Source organism: Eleutherodactylus coqui, chromosome 11 (assembly GCF_035609145.1).
Source record: "Eleutherodactylus coqui strain aEleCoq1 chromosome 11, aEleCoq1.hap1, whole genome shotgun sequence".
Lineage (NCBI taxonomy): Eukaryota > Metazoa > Chordata > Amphibia > Anura > Eleutherodactylidae > Eleutherodactylus > Eleutherodactylus coqui.
Window position 1 is genome coordinate 83,537,226 of NC_089847.1, and position 21,927 is coordinate 83,559,152.

The window sequence follows — 21,927 nt, forward strand, 5'->3', positions numbered from 1 at the left end:
CATGTCCGGCGGTGAGCCGTGCAGACCATCCGTAATACAGAGAAGCCGGAAGCAGAGAGGTCCACGCAGATGCCTTCTGCACACACAGGTCCACGCGGTCACCCACCGCAGTCAGGGCAGGATTCCATGTGGGATTCCACATGCGAAATCCGCACCTGCCGTGTGCATGAGGCCTAACACACAGCAGTATTTGGTCAGTATTTTGCATCAGTATTTATAAATCAGAGTCAAGGGTGAGTCCAAAATATAAAGAAGGTGTAAATCACCCCTCTTTTTGGCTTACAAATACTGATGCAAAACACTGACCAGAATACTATTGTGTGAAAGTGGCCATAGTTTTATGGAACTGGAATCATAAATTAGATAGATTTACTGTTGTAAACGGAATGAGAGGATTGTTTTTGCTGTTTTTATTCATGTCTTATGTAACTAAACTAATACTCTTTTATTTTTATACTGCAGACTTCAAATCACCAGAACCTACAACCCCACCAACTCCGCTCCCGGGTAATTATAAAAATAAGCTAAGAGTGTGATACTAATGATACTAATAGTGCTTAATCCACTATTAGTATCATCATAGTAGTCTACTATAACCACCACAACATCAAATGTTACGGAAAAGAATATTAAACACATCAACATCTACCTCAACCACTGAGGTGTCTGGGGTCAATATCAGTACAACCCCTCTTACCATAGTCATCCATCACCATCGCCATTTTTTAACACACCTACTACCACTGCGACATATAGATCCACTGAATATACAATACACTGCTTTTTCTGATTATAAGGCAATATAGAGTATGCTCTGCCAGCCTTATTTTGCATTACAACTGTACTCCCTATTGCTGACCCACATACATATGTGATAAGCTTGCTCACAAGATGGCCATCAGTAATTGCTTGCTTGCTCCTCAAGACAATCACACCAGTTCTACTCTCATTAAAATAGACAGCCAAGGGCAGGTATACAATTGTCTACAAACCATGGCCAACTGCTTGCACTTGTGTGAATGACCTACTTGGACAACCACCCATGTGTTCACTCATGTACACTGACATTCATCAGTGTGGTCATACAAACATTCATGGACATTGTTGTCTGCTCAGTCGCTTAGGGTGCCTATACATGGAGTGATTATCACCCAAATAATCGCCAAAAACTGTAATTTTCAGTGATAGTCGGCCCATGTGTACATGGCCACCAACAAGGCATTGGGCGAGAAATCACTCACTTGTTGGAGTTGCTTTGCTTTTAGCTCAGCTAAAACCAAGTGACTATCGGCCCACATAAATAGGCAGTTGTTCATCTATGAACGACTGTATGTTTACAGTGAAAGGAGGTGGACGACCCAAAGAGATCTCCAGCACATTCTACACCATTCACTGAACGACTATTACTCCTGTGTGGAAGCACAGGGGAGATAGTTGCTGGGACAACTGTTGGGATGTTTATGCGCCCAACAGTTGTCCCATCCTAGGGAACCCTTATAAGCATACGCATTGACCTGCTGACATGACTAGGTCACTTTTTCTTGATCGTGTTATGGTTTAAAGCAGTTGCTGTTTTTCTCTTTTTACTCCCCAGTACAAATTATACATAAAATATCAGTATGTTTTATACTCCTATGTAAATCATTATCAAAACATAAAACTCACAACTAGTTTTTACCAGAAAGGATATTTTGAAATCTGATTGGGAATAGGGCCTGACATAATAAGAAGGCACACCTTGGCCAAATACATCCACCAATCTCACCCCCCTCACCCCAATTGTTGCTGATTTTCCTGAACTACTACATTTAGCTGATAATATGAAATATATTTGATCAAATTTGATTCTGGGTAAGCAACTAATGCTCCTACATGTCTGGTCAGGGAAGGCATCTGCTCTCAAGTGCCTCCTGTATATGGCTCTGTCTACAAGCAAATTGGTGATGCAGATAGATTTTGAAGAGACAACTATGTTTTAGATATGTAAATTGTGTATTCTATCTGATGTTGTCTTCAGGAACAAACATTAGATATTTATCTGGAGAAGAATAATTTGACATACATACTGAATAAATTCTGAAACATGCTCTATTGAACAATTGTTGTTGTGCTGAAAACTAATATACTGAACATGTGTTTCTCAAGAATGTATTTTTTATTCTTATCCTACCAGACCATCTTGACACATCTTTCTCAACTTCTAAAACTACTACCGCTAGCACCACCACTACAACCAAGACACCAACTATTACCACAAGTGAAACTACAACTATATATACACCTACTGAAATACCAACCTCAACTCCTGAAACTACAACTACTACTACAACCACATCACCTACCACCACCAGCACTACAACCAAGACACCAACTACTACCACAAGTGAAACTACAACTATATATACACCTACTGAAATACCAACCTCAACTCCTGAAACTACAACTACTACTACAACCACATCACCTACCACCACCAGCACTACAACCAAGACACCAACTACTACCACAAGTGAAACTACAACTATATATACACCTACTGAAATACCAACCTCAACTCCTGAAACTACGACTACTCGTACCACCACATCACCTACCACCACCAGCACTACAACCAAGACACCAACTACTACCACAAGTGAAACTACAACTATATATACACCTACTGAAATACCAACCTCAACTCCTGAAACTACAACTACTACTACAACCACATCACCTACCACCACCAGCACTACAACCAAGACACCAACTACTACCACAAGTGAAACTACAACTATATATACACCTTCTGAAATACCAACCTCAACTCCTGAAACTACAACTACTACTACAACCACATCACCTACCACCACCAGCACAACTAAGACACCAACTACTACCACAAGTGAAACTACAACTATATACACACCTACTGAAATACCAACTTCAACTCCTGAAACTACAACTACTACTACAACCACATCACCTACCACCACCAGCACTACAACCAAGACACCAACTACTACCACAAGTGAAACTACAACTATATATACACCTACTGAAATACCAACCTCTACTCCTGAAACTACGACTACTCGTACCACCACATCACCTACCACCACCAGCACTACAACCAAGACACCAACTACTACCACAAGTGAAACTACAACTATATATACACCTACTGAAATACCAACCTCAACTCCTGAAACTACAACTACTACTACAACCACATCACCTACCACCACCAGCACAACTAAGACACCAACTACTACCACAAGTGAAACTACAACTATATACACACCTACTGAAATACCAACTTCAACTCCTGAAACTACAACTACTACTACAACCACATCACCTACCACCACCAGCACTACAACCAAGACACCAACTACTACCACAAGTGAAACTACAACTATATACACACCTACTGAAATACCAACCTCAACTCCTGAAACTACGACTACTAGTACAACCACATCACCTACCACCACCAGCACTACAACCAAGACACCAACTACTACCACAAGTGAAACTACAACTATATACACACCTACTGAAATACCAACCTCAACTACTGAAACTACGACTACTAGTACAACCACATCACTACCTACTACAACCAGTACAACCACTACCCAAACTCCAGAAATCACTACCACTACTGAGTCAACCACAACAACATGTGTCTGTTTACACGATGGGAAACCATATCCACCAGGTAAGTCATTAGAAGAGTTTTACATTCTGCATTTAATACCAATTCCATACAAATACCTCTTCACAGGTCTTTACTTTGAAGTGTACTTATCATTACAACATGTAAAGTCAGTGCTGTATTAATGCCTTTAAGGGTTTGTCCCACTTCTAGCTATTTTCAGACAGCTCCGTACATTGCATAGTGGCCATTCACTGTGCATTGTAACAAAACTCTGTGAAAACAACTAGAAGTAGAACAACTCCTTTAAGTCATGCATTAGCCATCAGAGTTTATTTCTTACGCAAGGACCTTAGGTTCCCTTGCTTCCTATCAAGCATTATGTTTAAAACACTGTAAATGTCCATCTTGAGTGAACAGAGTGTTTCTTGTACTATGGCATAGAGTTGAAACACATCCGTCAATATAATATAACATTTTATTATTCCTGTTAAAGGGGTTTTACCAAAAATAACTTTTATTACCTGACCATAGTCTGGTGTGGATTTCACCATTGAGACCCCCACTGTTCCCAGAACAGAAGTCTCATGTCTCCCCCCTCCTCCATTCCAAGACGCCATATAGCCTCTGTGCACTGCTGTACAGGCTCTGGGCCCATGTCCATGAACCCTAAGGCTGTGGTCACAGGGTAACTGAAATTCATGAGCAATTTATGCAATTTCTATTATTCCCCATGGGTATGATTGTAACTCCCCTAACATGCCTAACCATGTCAACTTCATCTGGATTCACACATGACTGTCAGTAACAATATAGCCCCTGCCTTAGAGCCGCTTTCATTGAGCTGCTTCACTTTCTCTTTGGGTCCCATTCGCCCTTACCTCTATAGAAACTTTTTTACTCCCTCTTTATTACTTCGGAATGAACTATAGTATAAATTGGTATATGGAATTAGGTTGTTGAAATCAGGCAAAGCCATTAACCATTTGTTTTCTTACTATAGGAGAAATAGTTACTGGCGTTGTAGATGGGGTTTGGTGCTACAAAGCTGTCTGCAATGAAGAATGCCACGAAGTGATTTCTCACTGGTATTGTGGCTCAAGCACTTTAAGTCCTTCAACATCTACTACAGAAACTACTACTGAATCAACTACAACCAGCACTACAACACCAACCACAACACCTACTACAGAAACTACAACTGAATCAACTACAGCCAGCACAACAACGCCAACCACAACACCTACTACAGAAACCACAATGGAATCAACTACAACCAGCACTACAACACCACCCACAACAACTACTACAGAAACTACTACTGAATCAACTACAACCAGCACTACAACGCCAACCACAACACCTACTACAGAAACTACAACGAAATCAACTACCACCAGCACTACAACGCCAACCACAACACCTACAATACCTAGTACAAGTACAAGACCGGGTTGTCCATTTGACCCATATCGTGAGGTAAGTAAACATCATAAGTATATGTACATTTGCTATCTAGCTTTTATGAGTGAAGTTGATGGACTATTACAGCGAGACTGCAATGTCACATCAGCTTCTCTCACAAAAGTGTGGGCTACCCTTTTATTACCTGCTCCAAATTTTATCATTTTACAGAATACCACCAGTACCCCAATAACACAGACACTGAAAAGCAAGGATTGAAATACTAAATGTTCTGGTGGAAATACTTAAATTCCCCATATATAATTGCTCTATTCCATTTCATTTCCCCTCATGTATATTCTTTAGATGATAGTATAAATATAAGTAAATGCTAGGTCATAAGAAGAGACTGTTCATTGAAAAGAAAGAATCTCGAGCAAACATAAAAAATGACAGGTACTGTTTGAGGACACTTTGATGGCATATCATAGCCCATTTGTTGAAAGTCCAGCCAATGCTAATCTCAAAAATGAAGTAGCAGTGGAAAATAATAAGCCTTTTCATCTAATGAGGGCTTTTCAGGGGTCGCATGGTGAGCTCTTTATATTTAATGAATGACCATGAAGCCAACTGGAGAAAGCCAAGCAGAGCCCATAGGAGACGTAATGGCTTGGCAGTTTTATTAGCACCTCTTTCAGTTCATTCTACTGATTGGTGGGATCCTACAATGGACGTTGAGAGGATATTCCACAGATATGCTATCCTTGTCTTTCCTGGGACAATTCCGTTACAAAAAAGTGACATAAATAAAACTATATTTTCTTTACATATTTATTTCTGGGCTGCCGTTTTATGCTAGTAATAATGGGTAATTATTAGATGCTCTTATATGCGTACATCAAATAGTTTGGGATGAGCCACCTAATGGTAAGGAGGCATTCACAAGAGCGATTTTCACATGTGAGTTCCATCTGATTGCGATATAGATAGAACTCGCACGTGGAAAGAACACATTTATCTTAATTTATTTATTCACATGAATGATTTTTCTCTCAGACTGATGGTCTAGGATAGAAAAATTGCAGCACGTCCTATTATTGGGCGATTTTGTTCAAGAATTGCCCATTATTTTCTATCGGAGTATTGTGCAATGTGATTTTCTATGTTTACTATTGGAACAACATGCAATTTTCATGCACATGAAAATTGCATATGCAGCATTACGGTGCATTTTTCTCACAAACCGCTTCACAGTTGCAGAAAAAAATGCTGATTTACAAATATGATATCAGTCCGAGTTTCTCTGATCAATATAGCAGTCTCCGATGTAAATACACTCTATATACTGTATATGGTTTTGTTTTTTCAGCATAATGAAACCTGGATTCTATGTAACTGCACCATGGCTAGATGTATAGAAAACAACACAGTGGAGATCATTGAACTGAAGTGTGAACCACCACCTATGATCACGTGTGCTAATGGAAATCCACCAAGAGCTGTACCAGATGATAACCTTTGCTGCTGGCACTGGGAGTGTGATTGTAAGTGTTTCTGTTCTGGATCATTAAAAAATCCGTCAACATCATAAATCCTAAGCTAGGGCTACTGCACTTGTCTACAAAAGAGAATATACTGTGTATAATGTAAAAGAGTCTAATTTTGGACACATAATCTTTGTTTCTCCATTTAGGTTTGTGTACTGGCTGGGGAGATCCTCATTATGTCACATTTGATGGAACATATTATAGTTATCAAGGCAACTGCACCTATACCCTAGTGGAGGAAATTGAAAAGAGAATTGATAACTTTGGAGTATACATTGATAACTATGACTGTGGTGCAAGAGACCGAGTCTCCTGCCCTCGTGATATTATTGTCCGACATGAAACGCAGGTGATACGGATTAAAGCAAAAACCTTGACACCAATAAGCTTACAGGTAGGATGGACCAATGATATAGTACATTTTACAAATCATGAGGTGATCGTCCTACTGTAGTATGGTTCCATAAACTGGAAGATAAAGAGATCCATAAATGTTTTGTAATGATTGGTCAATTTAGTTTTAGCTAGCAGTTAAGATGATCCCATTACCATTAATGTTTGGCACCTTACACAACTGAGGTGGAGAACTTGGAAAATCAGTCGAAAAGTCTTACACTAGTATAGTATAATTTAGTGCAGCAGACCTTCTAATTTTGACAAATTGTTTTCTAAACTTTGCTAATTTAAGAGTTTATTACATTGTTATCCTGTTTACTTTATGTATTTATCTGCAGGTTGTTGTAAATGATGAAATTGTAGGATTGCCGTATAAGAAATTTGGTGTGAAAGTGTATACATCTGGCATCAATTATGTTGTGGAAATACCAGAATTGGAGGCTAATATCACATACAATGGTTTGAGTTTCTCTGTTCAATTGCCATATAGACTTTTTGGACATAACACACAAGGACAATGCGGTAAGTTTTTGGTTATGATATATTATAACACTTATAAAAGTCCTATCTGTGGCCCTGGCATGTGTCTTTTAGTAAATTCTTGAATTTCTCATGAAATAACTATTCTGGAGCACGTTTTCTGAGAGCCCTATGTTGTGCAGTTCCTCTGTCACTTCTCCTGGAAATTTATGAATGATCGGACAATTCAATGTTACCATTAGCGTTGAGCGATTTATGAAATAATCGGGCCATGAATACTCGACCCAATTTTCTAAAAATTATCGTTAATCAGGATGGCCATGATGTATGACTCCATGTACAAATGTCTACATGTAACATTTCTTAAATGCTGTGCTCTTCTCTCAGTCAAGCAGTTACTATCTGCCTGATGAAGGGGTCTCTGTGCTCTAAAAGCTTGCAAATATATAATTTTTCTGGTTAGCCAATAATGGTATCACTTTTATATTACTTTTGCCTTTTTTATACAAGAGTATTTAACATCATACGAGGCCTATACAATGCTTATTTCAGTTTTCTGCACTTACACAAATTTCCAACATTTATGTCAACCTTCCAAATGTTCCCTGCCAGATCTTATGCACACAATTATAAGAAAAATGCATTCTAACTAGTGAAGTTGAAGTATAGTTACATGGAATTACTAAAGCTCCAGTTGTTGGATAGGAACGTAACATAATGCATCCAAAAATTCAATATGCGTTTTAGTTTCCCCGATATGCTATTGCTGCTCCACTATCATCAATCATCATTGACCATCATTTGATCAGTTTAATCATAACTTTTTATTACATGATTTTTTAATGATTTGCTTGTCTTGCCTATTTTCTTCTACAGTAAATATAAAGGAGGAGTTTATATGCCAGTCACATAAAGAAAAAAATATTACAAATGATATCACAGAATCATAGACTAAATAGTTCTCATAGAACTCTATCTTTGTGTAGGTACTTGCTCCAACGAACGAGCGGATGACTGCAGGATGCGTAATGGTGAGATTGCACCAAACTGTGTAATCATGGCTGATTCCTGGATTGTGCCAGATCCAAGGAAACCTCAATGTAGTCGCTTAAATCCAACTGTTCCACCTTCAAAACCCTGCAACCCATCACCTTTATGTGGCCTCCTTTTAGAAGCGTAAGAATTTTATGATTTTTTAGACCTCATATTAGTTGGAATAACTTTTATTATTAATGTGTTTTGAATACTGATTTTTGGTTTTTTTGTATTTGGATTAAAAGACCTTTCAGCCAATGCCACCACGTTCTATCACCAAACAACTATCACCAGGCATGTAATTACGACAGTTGTCATGTTCCAAACTCCAACATTGAATGTACCAGCTTGCAGCAATACGCTCTTCTCTGTGGAGATCAAGGTGTTTGCATTGACTGGAGATCTCGAGCCCCAGAATGTCGTAAGTTTTTCTTTGTAGCAATGCATTTTACAAAAACACTTAAGCTATTGTACGTTTTACAGATAATAAGTAACATGCTATATTAAATTACTGGATTTCATTTATTTCAGCTATTTCCTGTCCCTCACACAAAGTCTACAATGCCTGTGGCCCAGCTGTATCAAAAACATGTGAAACCACGTAAGTGTTAAAGAAATATGTCATTAAGAGCAATAAGCTGTACTCCATCTATACATAGTAACATTAACTAGATGGTCGAATGATTTTTATTTGAGTGTCAAAGAGCAGCTTTAAAAGGAAAATAGCATATATGCTATGATCACAATTAAAAAGTTTTCCAGGCAAATCCTATTGATGACCTATCCTCAGGAATAGGTTCTCAATAGTTAATCGCAAGGGACCCTCCTTTTGGGATCTCTCGCCCGACCCAGAGTCGAAATAATCATAGAGGGCTTCACTCCTCAAATCACACTTCCATGTCTGACTTCAGTGTTGGAGCTGTAAGTGCCAGAAGAGTCATAGGAGGCTTCAGCTCCCATTAATTTCAGTGAGAGTGAAGCGCTCTATGATGCTTCTGCCTGTGACCCCAATACTGACATTTATGTCAGCCTTCTGCACTGACATTGGGCCAGATGATCACTGAGGATCCCGAGCAGTGAGTCCCTGGTATTTAACTACTGATGACCTGGGTCATCAATAGGCTTGGCCCTGTAAACCCCTTTAACATTAAAGTAAATGCTCATTCTTGAACAACCTTATCATTCTTTTTTATTAAACTCAATAGAAAAATAATAAATTGTTAATTTATTTCATAATTTTCTTAATTATGGCTTCATTTTTGTCACATATTACTCCAAAGCCACTCACACAAATAAAGTTAAAGGGATTTTCCCACAATTTAAAATTGCTTCAAAACCACTCTGTGCTTCCTGGTTGCTGCTAACCAGGATATGTGACTGCTGCAGCCAATCACTGGCTTTAGATGATCACTACTGTGGCTAGTGATTGGATGCCGCAGTCACATATCCTGGTCAGCAGCAACCACAAAGAACAGAGTAGTTGTGAAGCAATTTTAAGTAGTGGGAAACCCCTTTAAAGAGGATGAATCCGTTCTGACATGCTTGTTGTAGCAAATAATTACATTTCTCATAAGATAACAATTCTAGAACCTTTTTTTTCCTAAAATTCAGTGTTGCATCGTTCCTCTGCAAGTCTTACTTACATTTCCATTTTCCTTTCTGCTTAAAACGGATCCTGCTAAAAAAAAAAAAGAAAAACATGAATATAAAACGAAAATCAAAATTAAACAAATGGAAAGTATTGCTAAGTCCATTATTAACACAGGCTTATTTATCTTTTCTCTCCCTCCCATTGTTTCAGGGCAGACTATAAGTTGAGTCAGAGCCTCCTAGAGTTCATTATAAAGTGAACATAGGCTTTTTGCAGTGTACTGCTGTTCCTTTACAATTTGCGTTTTGTACAGTCTTGTGGAATATAGCAACAGTAATACCCTAAAAGTAGCCAACAGCTGCAATAAAAATCTTACATAAATTCTGTGCTGGAGGTTTATATTTCACTTTTTCTACAGTTCTCTTTAAAAAGAAAAGTGGCTGCAGACAGCAGTCATGTGATCTGTCTTTCCTTTTTTTGATCACTAGAGGTGAAAATGTAAAAGTCTCCAAGACTCTGCGCATGCTCTGAATGAAAATCGGAACAGAAACAAATGTACACCTTTCCCCACTGACTGCAATGTTAAAAAAAAATGTAGGGCCGTTCTGTTTTGGTTCTGGTTTTTAAACTGGTAGCAAAAGTGCTGCAGTTTGTGCTTTTGTTCCAGTTTTAAAAACTAAATGGAAGCAAAAACCATGCAAATGGATTGAAACTGAGTGTCTTCCATTTCAATTGACCTCTATGGGCATAAAAACAGAATCATTTTTTTTCCTGTTTTGCTACTCCCATGCGTGAAGAAGACGCACAGAGGAACTTGTCCTTATCCCTCCTAGAAATATGACTATATTGAGAACTGGGTGTTACTACCTGGGGATGGGGTATCCGTAGACAGACGGATATAGTCAGCACTGATTGGACATTGTCAGTGTCTGTAGGGACACCCCCAACTTGTAACACCCAGTTCTCAATTTATTCATAAATTTTTAAGAGCAATTGCAGAGGAACGGTACAACACAGAATTGTTAAAAAAGATGCTCCAGAATTTATGTGTAATGCAGAATAGAGGTATTTAGTAAAATAAACATGTCAGAAGAGTCTTATCAATACATTTTTGCTTTCCTGCAATCACCACTAGGTGGAGCTTCAAAGCTCATTGCATACAGTGTATCTGTGTGATATTATTTGGGACTGAATGTTGATTCTAAACCCGACATGGTGTTAAAAGGTGGACATTCACTTCGAATCCAAGTCTACACTCCATCACATTTCTATGCCAACACCTAAGCTAAGACTGTTTCTGTTTTTCAGTCCAGAGGAAAATGCTTTGAGCCAAAATAATAAACGCTTGGTTGAAGGATGCTTCTGTCCGAAGGGTACAATGCCTTTTAGCCAAGCGGTGGATGTTTGCGTGGAAACTTGTGGTAAGGATAATTAGTGAATAATTTACCTGTAAATGGTAAGATACATTGTTATCTATCACATGAAGCTGTGTTTATTAGTGATACTATGGGGCATGAGAATGTAATTCATTGAACTTGATATTATTGTAGATGGTTAAATAGCAGTTGGGTTTATGCTTAATTTGATACGATTTGGGAAATATTTGTGTCAGCTATTCCTCATCTGGCAGTCGTAAAGCCATAGTAAAATCTTAAAAACTAAAAATAAGAGCAATTCTTGATGCATTAGAAATCTGGACCTGGTTTCATGCTTGTATTTTTCTGTTCTTTCAGGATGTGTTGGACCTGACAACGTACCACGAAAAGTAAGTCATTCTTAAGATGGTCTTTTAAGGCTTTGCTATAATTGCGCATACACATATTGGGGTCATGTACAAAGCCTTTAACCACAGTTTTTGCAATTTTTGGTGCAAGTTGGAATTTGCGCAAAAATATGCTACTTTTAGGGGCTTGTCAGTAGGGGCGTGGCTTCCCCAAAGTGACAAATGTATGCATAATTTACACCAGAAACTGCTGTAAGCTATGCTAGAAATGTACACTAGGCCAGACCTGGCTTAGATTCCTGTATAAGCACATGGAGGTGCCACTATGTGCCTAATACATGAAGAGGAGTGTGCCGTTCTCAGTAAATTTCCCCCATTGTATATAAGTTGAGGCAGAAGTCATTGTGGTGCAATATGTGAAACTTTTCACATATTGTGAGAAAAAAACTGATTGAAATCTCTGTTCTTTCTCTGCTTAAGAGTCCACTGGGTGGTTCTTCAGAGTGAAGAAACCTCCAAATGAAATCAAAGCTATTAAATGGGTACATAGGTTTCTATGGATGCTGTATTACTCCTCTGGAAACCATGTGCGTGAGACTTTTACCGGTTTCTACAACTTCATTTTTTTCATAGCTTTGAACCCCCTACCCAAAACTTTGTTTCATCAATATACTCCCTGTGACACTACGGTGCCACAGTATCTGAACCATGACATCATGGCCTAGAGACCTCCTGTAAACATGGCACATGGGCTTCTAATGTAGAAGACACGGCCTGTTTATTGGACCTCACTGATGACGCCCCATGTCAGGGCCTCCTATTGGCTGCAGCAATCATGTAGGTAAACAACCGTATGACCGCTGCAGCCAAAGTAAACAGGCCGACCGGCAGCGAGGGACTAACATGTCAGTGAAAAGATAAGTATTACTGTTATTTTTTCATACATATTTCCCCCCCCCCCCCCCCCCTCCCCCCAATACCACCAATATATTTATTTATTGGAAAACTCCTTTAAGTACTTACAGTTTGGGTAACTTTGGATGAGAAATTTCGATTTTGTTAACTGTTGATTAATGTTGTATCCTTACAGTTTGGCGAACAGTTCATATTTGACTGCCAAGACTGTGTTTGCCGGGAGGGTGGCAGTGGAATAACTTGTCAAGAACATGAATGTAAAGCATTGAAACTAGTGAAGTGTAAGCTGGAAGGCTTTTATCCTGAGATCCAGGTCAGCTCCACCGATAGCTGCTGTAATGAGACTGTGTGCAGTAAGTACGGTTCTTTCCTTCATCGTTACACTACAAATGTACTTTAACTATTCTTTAATGTGAACTTCTGTCTAAAAGATCAATCTAGACATAAGTGACTACCGAACATAAGACTAATTATGATATTCTTTTCTCCTTTCAGAGTGTGACACTCAATTATGCTCCAAGGAATCCGCCAAATGTCCAATTGGCCATGAACTTGTTGGAAACATTCCAGAGGGGCACTGTTGTCCCGTGTATACATGCAGTATGTGATCTTATATTTTCACGGTCCCTGAGAGATCCTTTTTTTTCAATTCTTTTATTTAACTTTTTGTAATTTAAGGCAAACAGATAAAGGATACGGTACGCAGATCGAAAACGTATCCAATACAGTAAAGGCATGGCGCTTACCAAAATAACAGCGCAGGTTCAGAAATAATGATTCACTATTTGGTGTAATACAAGGAACCTCTAAAAAGTCAATAGCAATAAGGAATGGGATAGGAAGGGAAGGGGTAAAGGGGAAAAGGAAAAAAAGGAGGGGGCTTTTGGAGTAGGGAGGAATAAGGAGATAGAGGAAAGGCGCAAGAAAGGTAGAAATAGGAGATCCCTTTTTAACCATTTAGTGACAAGCCTATTTTTTGCTTTAAGGACCAATTGATTGTCATTGTCGCATGGCAAGAGCCATAACTAGTTGACATAGCTGTATGAGGGCTTGTTTTTTTAGAACAAGTTGTATATTTTAATAGCACTACTCTGGAGTACATATAATGTGCTGTATAACTTTTATTCATTTTTTGGAGAGCAGATGGAAAAAGCCCTCAGAAATTCTGCTATTGTTTTTGGGTTTTGTTTTTACAGCGTTCACCTTTCGGTAAAAATAACATTATAACTTTCTCATCTGAAACAGCACGATTACTGCAATACCAAGTTTATATCAATTTTTTTTACTTTTTACTACTTTTGCCCTATTTTAAACATACTTTTAATTGAATCTGCATCGCTGTATTCTAAAACCCACAGCATTTTCATTTTTCCGGGAGCATAGCTATGTGAGATCTTGTTTTTTGCGGGAAGAGTTGTAGTTTTTATTGGTACCATCTTGAGGTAGTTGTGACTTTTGGATTGCTTTCTATTGAACAGAACCCCCCCCAGATTGTATGGGTATCTAATTTCTGAAAGCAGAGCGGACGTTATTTAAATCCGATCTGTTAGATTTTCAAAAGTCACTCCAAATTTTGGAATAATATTGGTGCTTCACTTTCATGTTCCAACTCATTTTTTCATAAGTACCTGCATTCACTTCAGGCAGTTATTCCCTGATGGTGGATTTAGCAATGTCCTTTCAATATCTAGGAAAAATGCTTTTGCTGCATTGAGTAAATGGAGTATAACTAATTGATGATTCTAGATTTTGGGCACTGAATCTGTTGAGGAGAATGAATTCTGAAGTTAAACTCCTATAATAATGAATGGAGAGAGTGGTGGACGTATGTGATCACCTCTCCATCCATTCTCCTCCTGGATGTGACTGCTGGTGGTCAAGTAACCTTGGATGGGTCAGGATATCCTGTTGTTCATATTGACGCGGGCCCCAAAAGGTGGAACCCAAATCTATCAGACAATTAAGTATATATGCTGTAGATATACCATAAATGTCCAAGTTGGGAATGCCTATTAATGATTCTATGTTTCTTGAACCAGAGGGGTTTATTCAAATCACATTTAAACCATATATGTGAAATATAAAATATTTCCTACATTTGAGTTACATTTCAAGCAGTCTGTGTAGCAATTGTTGTGTTTTCTAAGTACACAATAACATTTTTAACTATTCTTGAATTCTATTTGAGATGGACAGGTTCCTCTTTCTTGCTTTTAATGGACTCCCACTTTTTATTAGCTGTCATCCAACAGATATAAATGGGATCCATCAATAAAAGACAAAAAAATAAAGCAAAAACACATAAAGTTCTATTATACAGGATAAAACACTAGTGTGAACTTGGTCTAATTGTGTTAATGACTTATGACAGACCTCAGTCAACCAGTTAGGTCTGAATTTCGAAAGCAGTTTTTTGTCAGTAAAAAAAAGTACTTATATTGTCTCTTCTTTCTTGTAGATCCTAAGGCTGTTTGTGTAGAAGGAGATGCAGAATATTTGGTAAGTTATTTTGATATGTTTAAGCATATTCTAATATGGCTTGAAGATCCTACACTCCACAGTCTTTATGGACTGCTGTATCTGGGATGATCCATATTTAAAGCCATTACATAGAACTGGCACATCTGTACATAACGCAGGCAGTGAATAGATTTCCATGGGCACCTTTTAATGCTCCATTTCCTCTGTAGTGGTACTGTAGGGGAATTCAACCCTTGCTGCCAGGTTTCTATGTACAGATAGGTAATGGGTTATGGTAACTTTACTATAATGTACTACAGTGCTGTTCTTCAATGCCAGGGACACCTTATCACTCACATGGAAGCGCAGGGCAGGGATGGCTTTGTGGGCAAAGAAATGGCAACTGGGCATCTAGTACTGTGGGTTAGCACAGAGCATCATGTTGCAGAAGGTGGCTGTGTCCACTACCCTGAAGGGAAGCATTTCCATTGCAGCAGCTGTACCTAAGTATAGCTTGTACCATTGTGAGCTGTCCCTGTTTGGCGCAGCATAATTGAATTCCCAAACCTCACTACTAGCTCCATAAGCCCTGCAAATAATTCATAGTAGCCAGAGTCGTGACTGAATTACGTCCGAGGCTACAGACATACACTGTGTGTATTTGCTGTTTCCCTGTTGGGTTTTCTTTTTTTCTTTTGACACAAAACACCATAGCCAAATAAATCAGCAGCAATTCCTGAGTGGCACAATATGTGAGAACAGAAAGCCACACAATACAGATTGTATACTTGTATACTGTCCTTGTTTGGTTCAGTGTAATTGAATTCTTCAAACCCCGCTGCTAGCTGTGTAAGGCCTGCCAATAATTCTGCAGCAGATATTATGAGAAATTTAATTTTCCTGCGATTTTTGCCAAAAATCAGTTTGGACTTACCCAATTTCATGTTGCTAAATCGGGGCAATTTTATTGCCTCACCAATTAAGATGAGCAACACTGCTTGTTGTTGTGCCTACATTATGTCACATTCCACGTTGCAGTGTATATACAATAGAGTACAAAATTACCCATAATCTTGTACTAGCCACCTAGCAGTATCCATAACAGTCACTATTCTACGGTGGTAATGCTTCAGGCTCACATCATCATATCTGGTAGTCCTGCCCAGTTGCCTATTGGAGGAAGGTCACTCACCTTGTATCCTCTATTACTGGTGCATACCGTGGACTGTACCCTTTTGCCTTGTTGTTAGGCAATAAATCTGCAGGCATTCACAACGCTCCCTTTAAACTTTTACAATACATTACCATGCTCAATATGTGATGGCTCAACAGTGGGGAAAACCCACTATCCCACTTTGTATCTGATCCTATTGATATTGTATTTTTGTAGCTTGGAGCATTGGTGTTCTCCGACAAGTGCAAGAACTGTGAATGTGCAAAGAGTAACACCACCTCAACAGGACTAGACATAATATGCACACCTGTACCATGCAATGTACAGTGCCCAATGGTAAGTACAATGAATATATGTAATGTCTTGTAATATATGTATATATGTAATGTATCTTTAAAAAATTCCTCTCATCTTTTAATCATAGGGCTTTGAGCTGACAACAAGCGAACGAGACTGTTGTGGAGTATGTAAGCAGACCCATTGTGTTCTAAACCACGGTTCTATTTCCAAACTCATAGCGGTATGTTCACACATCATTATTTTCATTGAATGCACTAGCAATATTTAATTGTTATGCCCACCTTTGCAACCACATTTTCTTATTATATATTAATGTTTCTAAAGTCAAAATCAAGCAACTTTGCAAAAGTTCCTACCATTTTGTGTGTACAGCTCTTCTGCAAATGAAGACTACGATAACGTTCTGCAGCAAGTTATCTGTCAGACCAGAATGTGGATCCAATGTACCTCTAAACGGACTTGACTTAGGACTAGTTCTGAGGGCTGCACCTGGAGACCCCCGATTTCACACCTTAACACCACCAATTAGGTTCTGGTCTTTGCTGCACAGAACCCCAGACTATTACCCTAGAAAATCTCAGTTAAAAGGCAGCTGATGTGACTTGGTCAGATATAGTATAGTGCAGCACTACAGGATGTAGATAGGGAAGCAGACATATAACAGAGCTATGGTCTGGTCACACAAAATTCATGCACAGGGATCTCTATAATACAGTACTGGAGGATGTAGACAAAGATGTAGTGTTGGAGCCAAAGTCAGGACAGGCGGAATTCTTGTGCAATCAGGAGACAAGCCACAGACAAGGCCAGGCAGCAGATAGAGCAAAGAATACTCAAATAAGCCAAGGTCAGGAATGGAGACGTCAGAAAAGCTGGGTAGTTAAGGCATGGATACTAGGAGATAAGAGAGAAACACTATTTCACCTTTACAGGGTATGAAACTGATTGCTGAGGCACCCTCCAGTGGCATAGGGAGCCTTCAATACACAATCCAAATAATACCACTATAAAGAGTCTAAAAAATACCTCTGCTGCAGCCCTTACGTTTGTGAAAATCCACCAATTAGGAAGTATAGAGCAGGCTATTCTTAGCAGAGATGAAGTAATGTATTAGTAGCCTATAACTAGTGGATACCTTAGTGCAATGACAGCAGTCAAACATGGAAATTAGCCTGAAAATCCACTAATCGTTCAGATTCCTATTTACTGACATAGAAAGAATTGAGAGCATCACCAATTGACTTTTACAAACATCCAACCCCTTTATTGTCTTTTTCTACAGCCTAATGTAACACTGCATGATGAAAATAACCACTGCATCATGTACACCTGTACTGTGATAAGGAACCAATTCATCAGTTCTGTCTCGGAAATTTCATGTCCTCCTTTTGATGAGAGTCAATGTGAACCAGTGAGTAACATGAATGAAATTATCCTAACAAATTGTATACTTTGTCAAAAACTGAAAATGTATTTAGCAATCTATGGGATCATCAACATTAGTTTAGAATTTACTCAGAAGATTCCATTTGACAAAGCCGTGAATTATGAAATCTAATATAAATGTTTATGTTGGTCCAGCATGTAATGTTTGTTTCAACCTTGTTTGGGGGGTTTCCTGCACCCTCTGAAAATTTTAATAATTCCTACTTTCCATCAATTCACAAGTGCAGCTATTTTAGATATAGTCACACCCGTACTTTGCCCCAAATTATCCTAACTTCATTTACTTATTACGTCTTGTATGACACACTCTGATAGTCACTAAATGATTTAATATCTAACTTCATATATGTCCTATTAATCTTATGTGGACATTTGCACAATAATCCCTTTAAATGATAAATGGGCCACTAAGATTCATTTTTATAGTTCATACCTATTTCCATCTTTCCTGGAACATTCTTATTTTTTTTCTTACTATGTCTTACTGAACAGACTGTAAATGCTTCTGTATATTTTGCAGGGAACCGTTGAAATACAATCTAATGGGTGCTGTAAAATATGTAAGTACAGAACATATGTATAGAATATACATTACAGTTTTATCTCAGTCATTATGACTTCTTTTTATTGATGCAGTAAAAACAGTTCTAAAGTGGTTGTATGGGAGAGAAGAGACAGCGCCGCTCTTGTCCATTGTGGCATTGCAGCTTGCATTCTAGCGAATCCAGCTGAGCTGTAATACTGCTGTGGCATACCAGCCACAGTCTAGGGGATGGTCCGGGGTGACCTCACAGCATCAGCCTCGAACCGTATAACAGTGGCGCCACTGCATGAGTCTGCCCATTTGGTTCTGGGTGCCGGTGCATATATTTCCTATACTGTGAACTGATTGGTTATGGTGGGATGGCAACTCCAGCCAGCCAATCGGTCATCACTGTCATGTATTGTTAAGTACCAGGGATTTTTTCTTGTCGCTTTGGGGGCTTATTCATCTACACCTAGTCTTGCTAATGCATTGCTTCTTTCATCTGCTTAATTTACATTCCCTATCTTCCATCTAGGGACAGACTAGGTGCCCCAAGTTCCTGATGTCTGACCGCCCCTATGGGGCAATCGTCTCACTTGTAGATTGTCCACCACACCTGTTGGGTTGGGGTTAGCATTCCCTTTCCTTATTTCTGTTATCTAGTCCTCCAGGAACATTTGTAACATCTGGGTCGGGCATATCTGAGGCGTCCATAGGGGGCCCCTGTATCCGCATCCTGCACGAACGTAACAAATACCAGGCCCCACCTAAGAAGCTATGCATTTCTAATGTCATTCAGTCCCTTTAAATTGGATCTATTTGAATATAAGTCACAAAATTAAGTTTGGCATTGACTACATTAAAGGGGTTGTCCCGCGCCGACACGGGGTGTTTTTTTTTTTCAACCCCCCCCCCGTTCGGCGCGAGACAACCCCGATGCAGGGACGTACAGAAAGCTCACCGGAGCGCTTACCTTAATCCCCGTGCTCCGGTGACTTCTATACTTACCTGTGAAGATGGCCGCCGGGATCCTCTGCCTCCGTGGACCGCAGCTCTTCTGTGCGGTCCATTGCCGATTCCAGCCTCCTGATTGGCTGGAATCGGCACGTGACGGGGCGGAGCTACACGGAGCCCCATAGAGAACAGGAGAAGACCTGGACTGCGCAAGCGCGGCTAATTTGGCCATCGGAGGGCGAAAATTAGTCGGCACCATGGAGACGAGGACGCCAGCAACGGAGCAGGTAAGTATAAAACTTTTTATAACTTCTGTATGGCTCATAATTAATGCACAATGTATATTACAAAGTGCATTAATATGGCCATACAGAAGTGTATAGACCCACTTGCTGCCGCGGGACAACCCCTTTAATAAAAAACTAATAATTCTTCACATTTTTTAATGTTTTAATAATGATAATGAACCATATTAAGAGGTAAGAAATGATCTGCTGTTGTGTCCAATAAGAATGATGGGTTATAATTTACTGTGCAGGTATTGAAAAGACTTCTGGCTGTCATCTAGAAAGAGACACTGGCTATATGTTCTACAATAACTGCCGGTCAGAAAAAGTCGTGACGACGTCTCGTTGTGATGGGACATGTGGAACCTATTCCATGTAAGTCATGCTGTAGTATATTGTACATGTAGTGTAAATGATTATCCCAGTAGAACATCTCTGAGGTATGAACGCTCCGGTATGTAAACAATACATACAATATTCTGGGGATCCGTGATAATTTTTCCAGTATTCTGATTTGATTGCATAGAAATGATGTGCCTACCATTCTCCAGTATATTGCATGCTACAGTGTTGAAGCAGTGGACTAAGTTAATTCCATGACAGATGCTAATATGTGTTTCCAGTACCAAGTTAATAATTATACTGCAGGTCATATAAATGAAACAATAGAAGATCCAGGTGTAGCCGGGCAATTAGTTAAAATCCCTATTCAGTTATCTCAATTCATCTGCAGTGTGTACAGACACCCCAATGTGGAGCCCTTCTCCTTAAAGAGAGTTAAAGGAGTTTCCTTGGCAAATGCTATTGATGACGTATCCTCAGGGGCCAGACATGATCATCGGGATCGGAACAGGAAGTCTAATAGGCGGCTTCACTCGCACTGAGATTAATGGGAGACAAGCTGTCTATTACACTTCCATCTCCAACCCAATGCAGGTGTCTCTCCACCTTCTACTGACAGAACGCCAGTTGATCTGCTGATCGGCAGGAATTCCGAGCGGCAGATTCCCGGCAATTAACTATTGATGACATGAATACCCCTTCAACTCCTCAGACTGTGATCAAGCATGATCACAATGTTATGTGATAGGGAATGTCTCTTTTTAACTGTGACCATTGGATAAAATCACCCAGATCACTAGGGAGAATGCCCAGGACCTGACAAAGGTCCCCATGACTGTCTCATCCAGGGTACTGGTAATATGCCCTAATAGATGCCTGTGTATTTTTTTGTGCACAGGCACAATATATTGCCATGCAGAAAGTATGCTAGCATATCGTTAAAGGGATTTTCAGAGTTATTTGTTTTTAATAGGGTGCCCATGGTAAAAAAACAATATAAGAGGCAATACTCTCTCAACCTGGGTCCCTGCAGCTCCAGCACCACATCTCCGTTCTTCCTGCTGGGTCAGCCAATCCCTGACTTCAATAGTGGAATCTGTGTTTTTGGGTTTTTTTGCTTGCACCTACAAAATCAGATAATAATTAAATGCTAGTGTATACATACTCCAACACTGTATGATAGAAAGTATTAGACGTCACATTACAAACAAGGATTGACACAAAAAAAAACACATATGACCCAGAATAGTTAGACAGCAACAAACACATAATATTACATTACAGTTATAAAAATAGCTTTTTCGATATCACAATGATGAAAACTGATGCATGAATCATTTTTGCATATTCCAGGTACTCTGCCGAAGCCAGAGCCATGTCACATAAATGTACCTGCTGCCAGGAGAAGCAGACCAGCAAGAAGCACATCAAGCTGCAATGTTCTGATGGCAGTGAAGTGGATCATGAGTACATGGACGTGGAGAAATGTGACTGCGTAAAAACAGACTGCGGACATACAGCAATCGAAGAACAGACTCCTGCCCGTTCTAAGCGCTCACCAAGGAGGAAAGGTCTTAATTTTGATTAGGGAGAGGTTATTGTTATTTGCAATGAGGGATACTAAATGTATTACCATAAACTAATGCCATTTTGGTTTAACATGCTAGAATTGTTTTACTGTCCTGAAATAAAAGCACTTACAACACA

The 21,927-nt window shown here is 39.3% G+C and overlaps 2 protein-coding genes across 2 annotated transcripts in view; both read left to right on the forward strand.

The window, feature by feature from the left end:
* LOC136581729 (mucin-2-like) overlaps positions 1-15,320 on the forward strand; it is a 103,095-nt gene extending 87,775 nt beyond the window's left edge. The window contains 13 exon segments of the mRNA XM_066582353.1: positions 2,617-3,703; positions 4,644-5,119; positions 6,414-6,588; positions 6,738-6,985; positions 7,326-7,509; positions 8,454-8,643; positions 8,748-8,923; positions 9,034-9,109; positions 11,423-11,514; positions 11,827-11,858; positions 12,907-13,084; positions 13,227-13,331; positions 15,190-15,320. Coding sequence (XP_066438450.1) covers positions 2,617-3,703; positions 4,644-5,119; positions 6,414-6,588; positions 6,738-6,985; positions 7,326-7,509; positions 8,454-8,643; positions 8,748-8,923; positions 9,034-9,109; positions 11,423-11,514; positions 11,827-11,858; positions 12,907-13,084; positions 13,227-13,331; positions 15,190-15,320 — 3,150 coding nt within the window.
* Positions 15,321-15,476: 156 nt separating this feature from the next.
* LOC136581730 (intestinal mucin-like protein) lies at positions 15,477-20,191 on the forward strand (the record flags this gene model as incomplete). The annotated part of the gene is made up of 6 exons (XM_066582354.1): positions 15,477-15,614; positions 16,582-16,701; positions 16,790-16,885; positions 17,948-18,076; positions 18,632-18,671; positions 20,130-20,191. Coding segments are annotated over exons 1-6 (585 nt in total), but the record flags the coding sequence as incomplete, so codon positions are not given.
* Between the last annotated feature and the right edge of the window lie 1,736 nt (positions 20,192-21,927).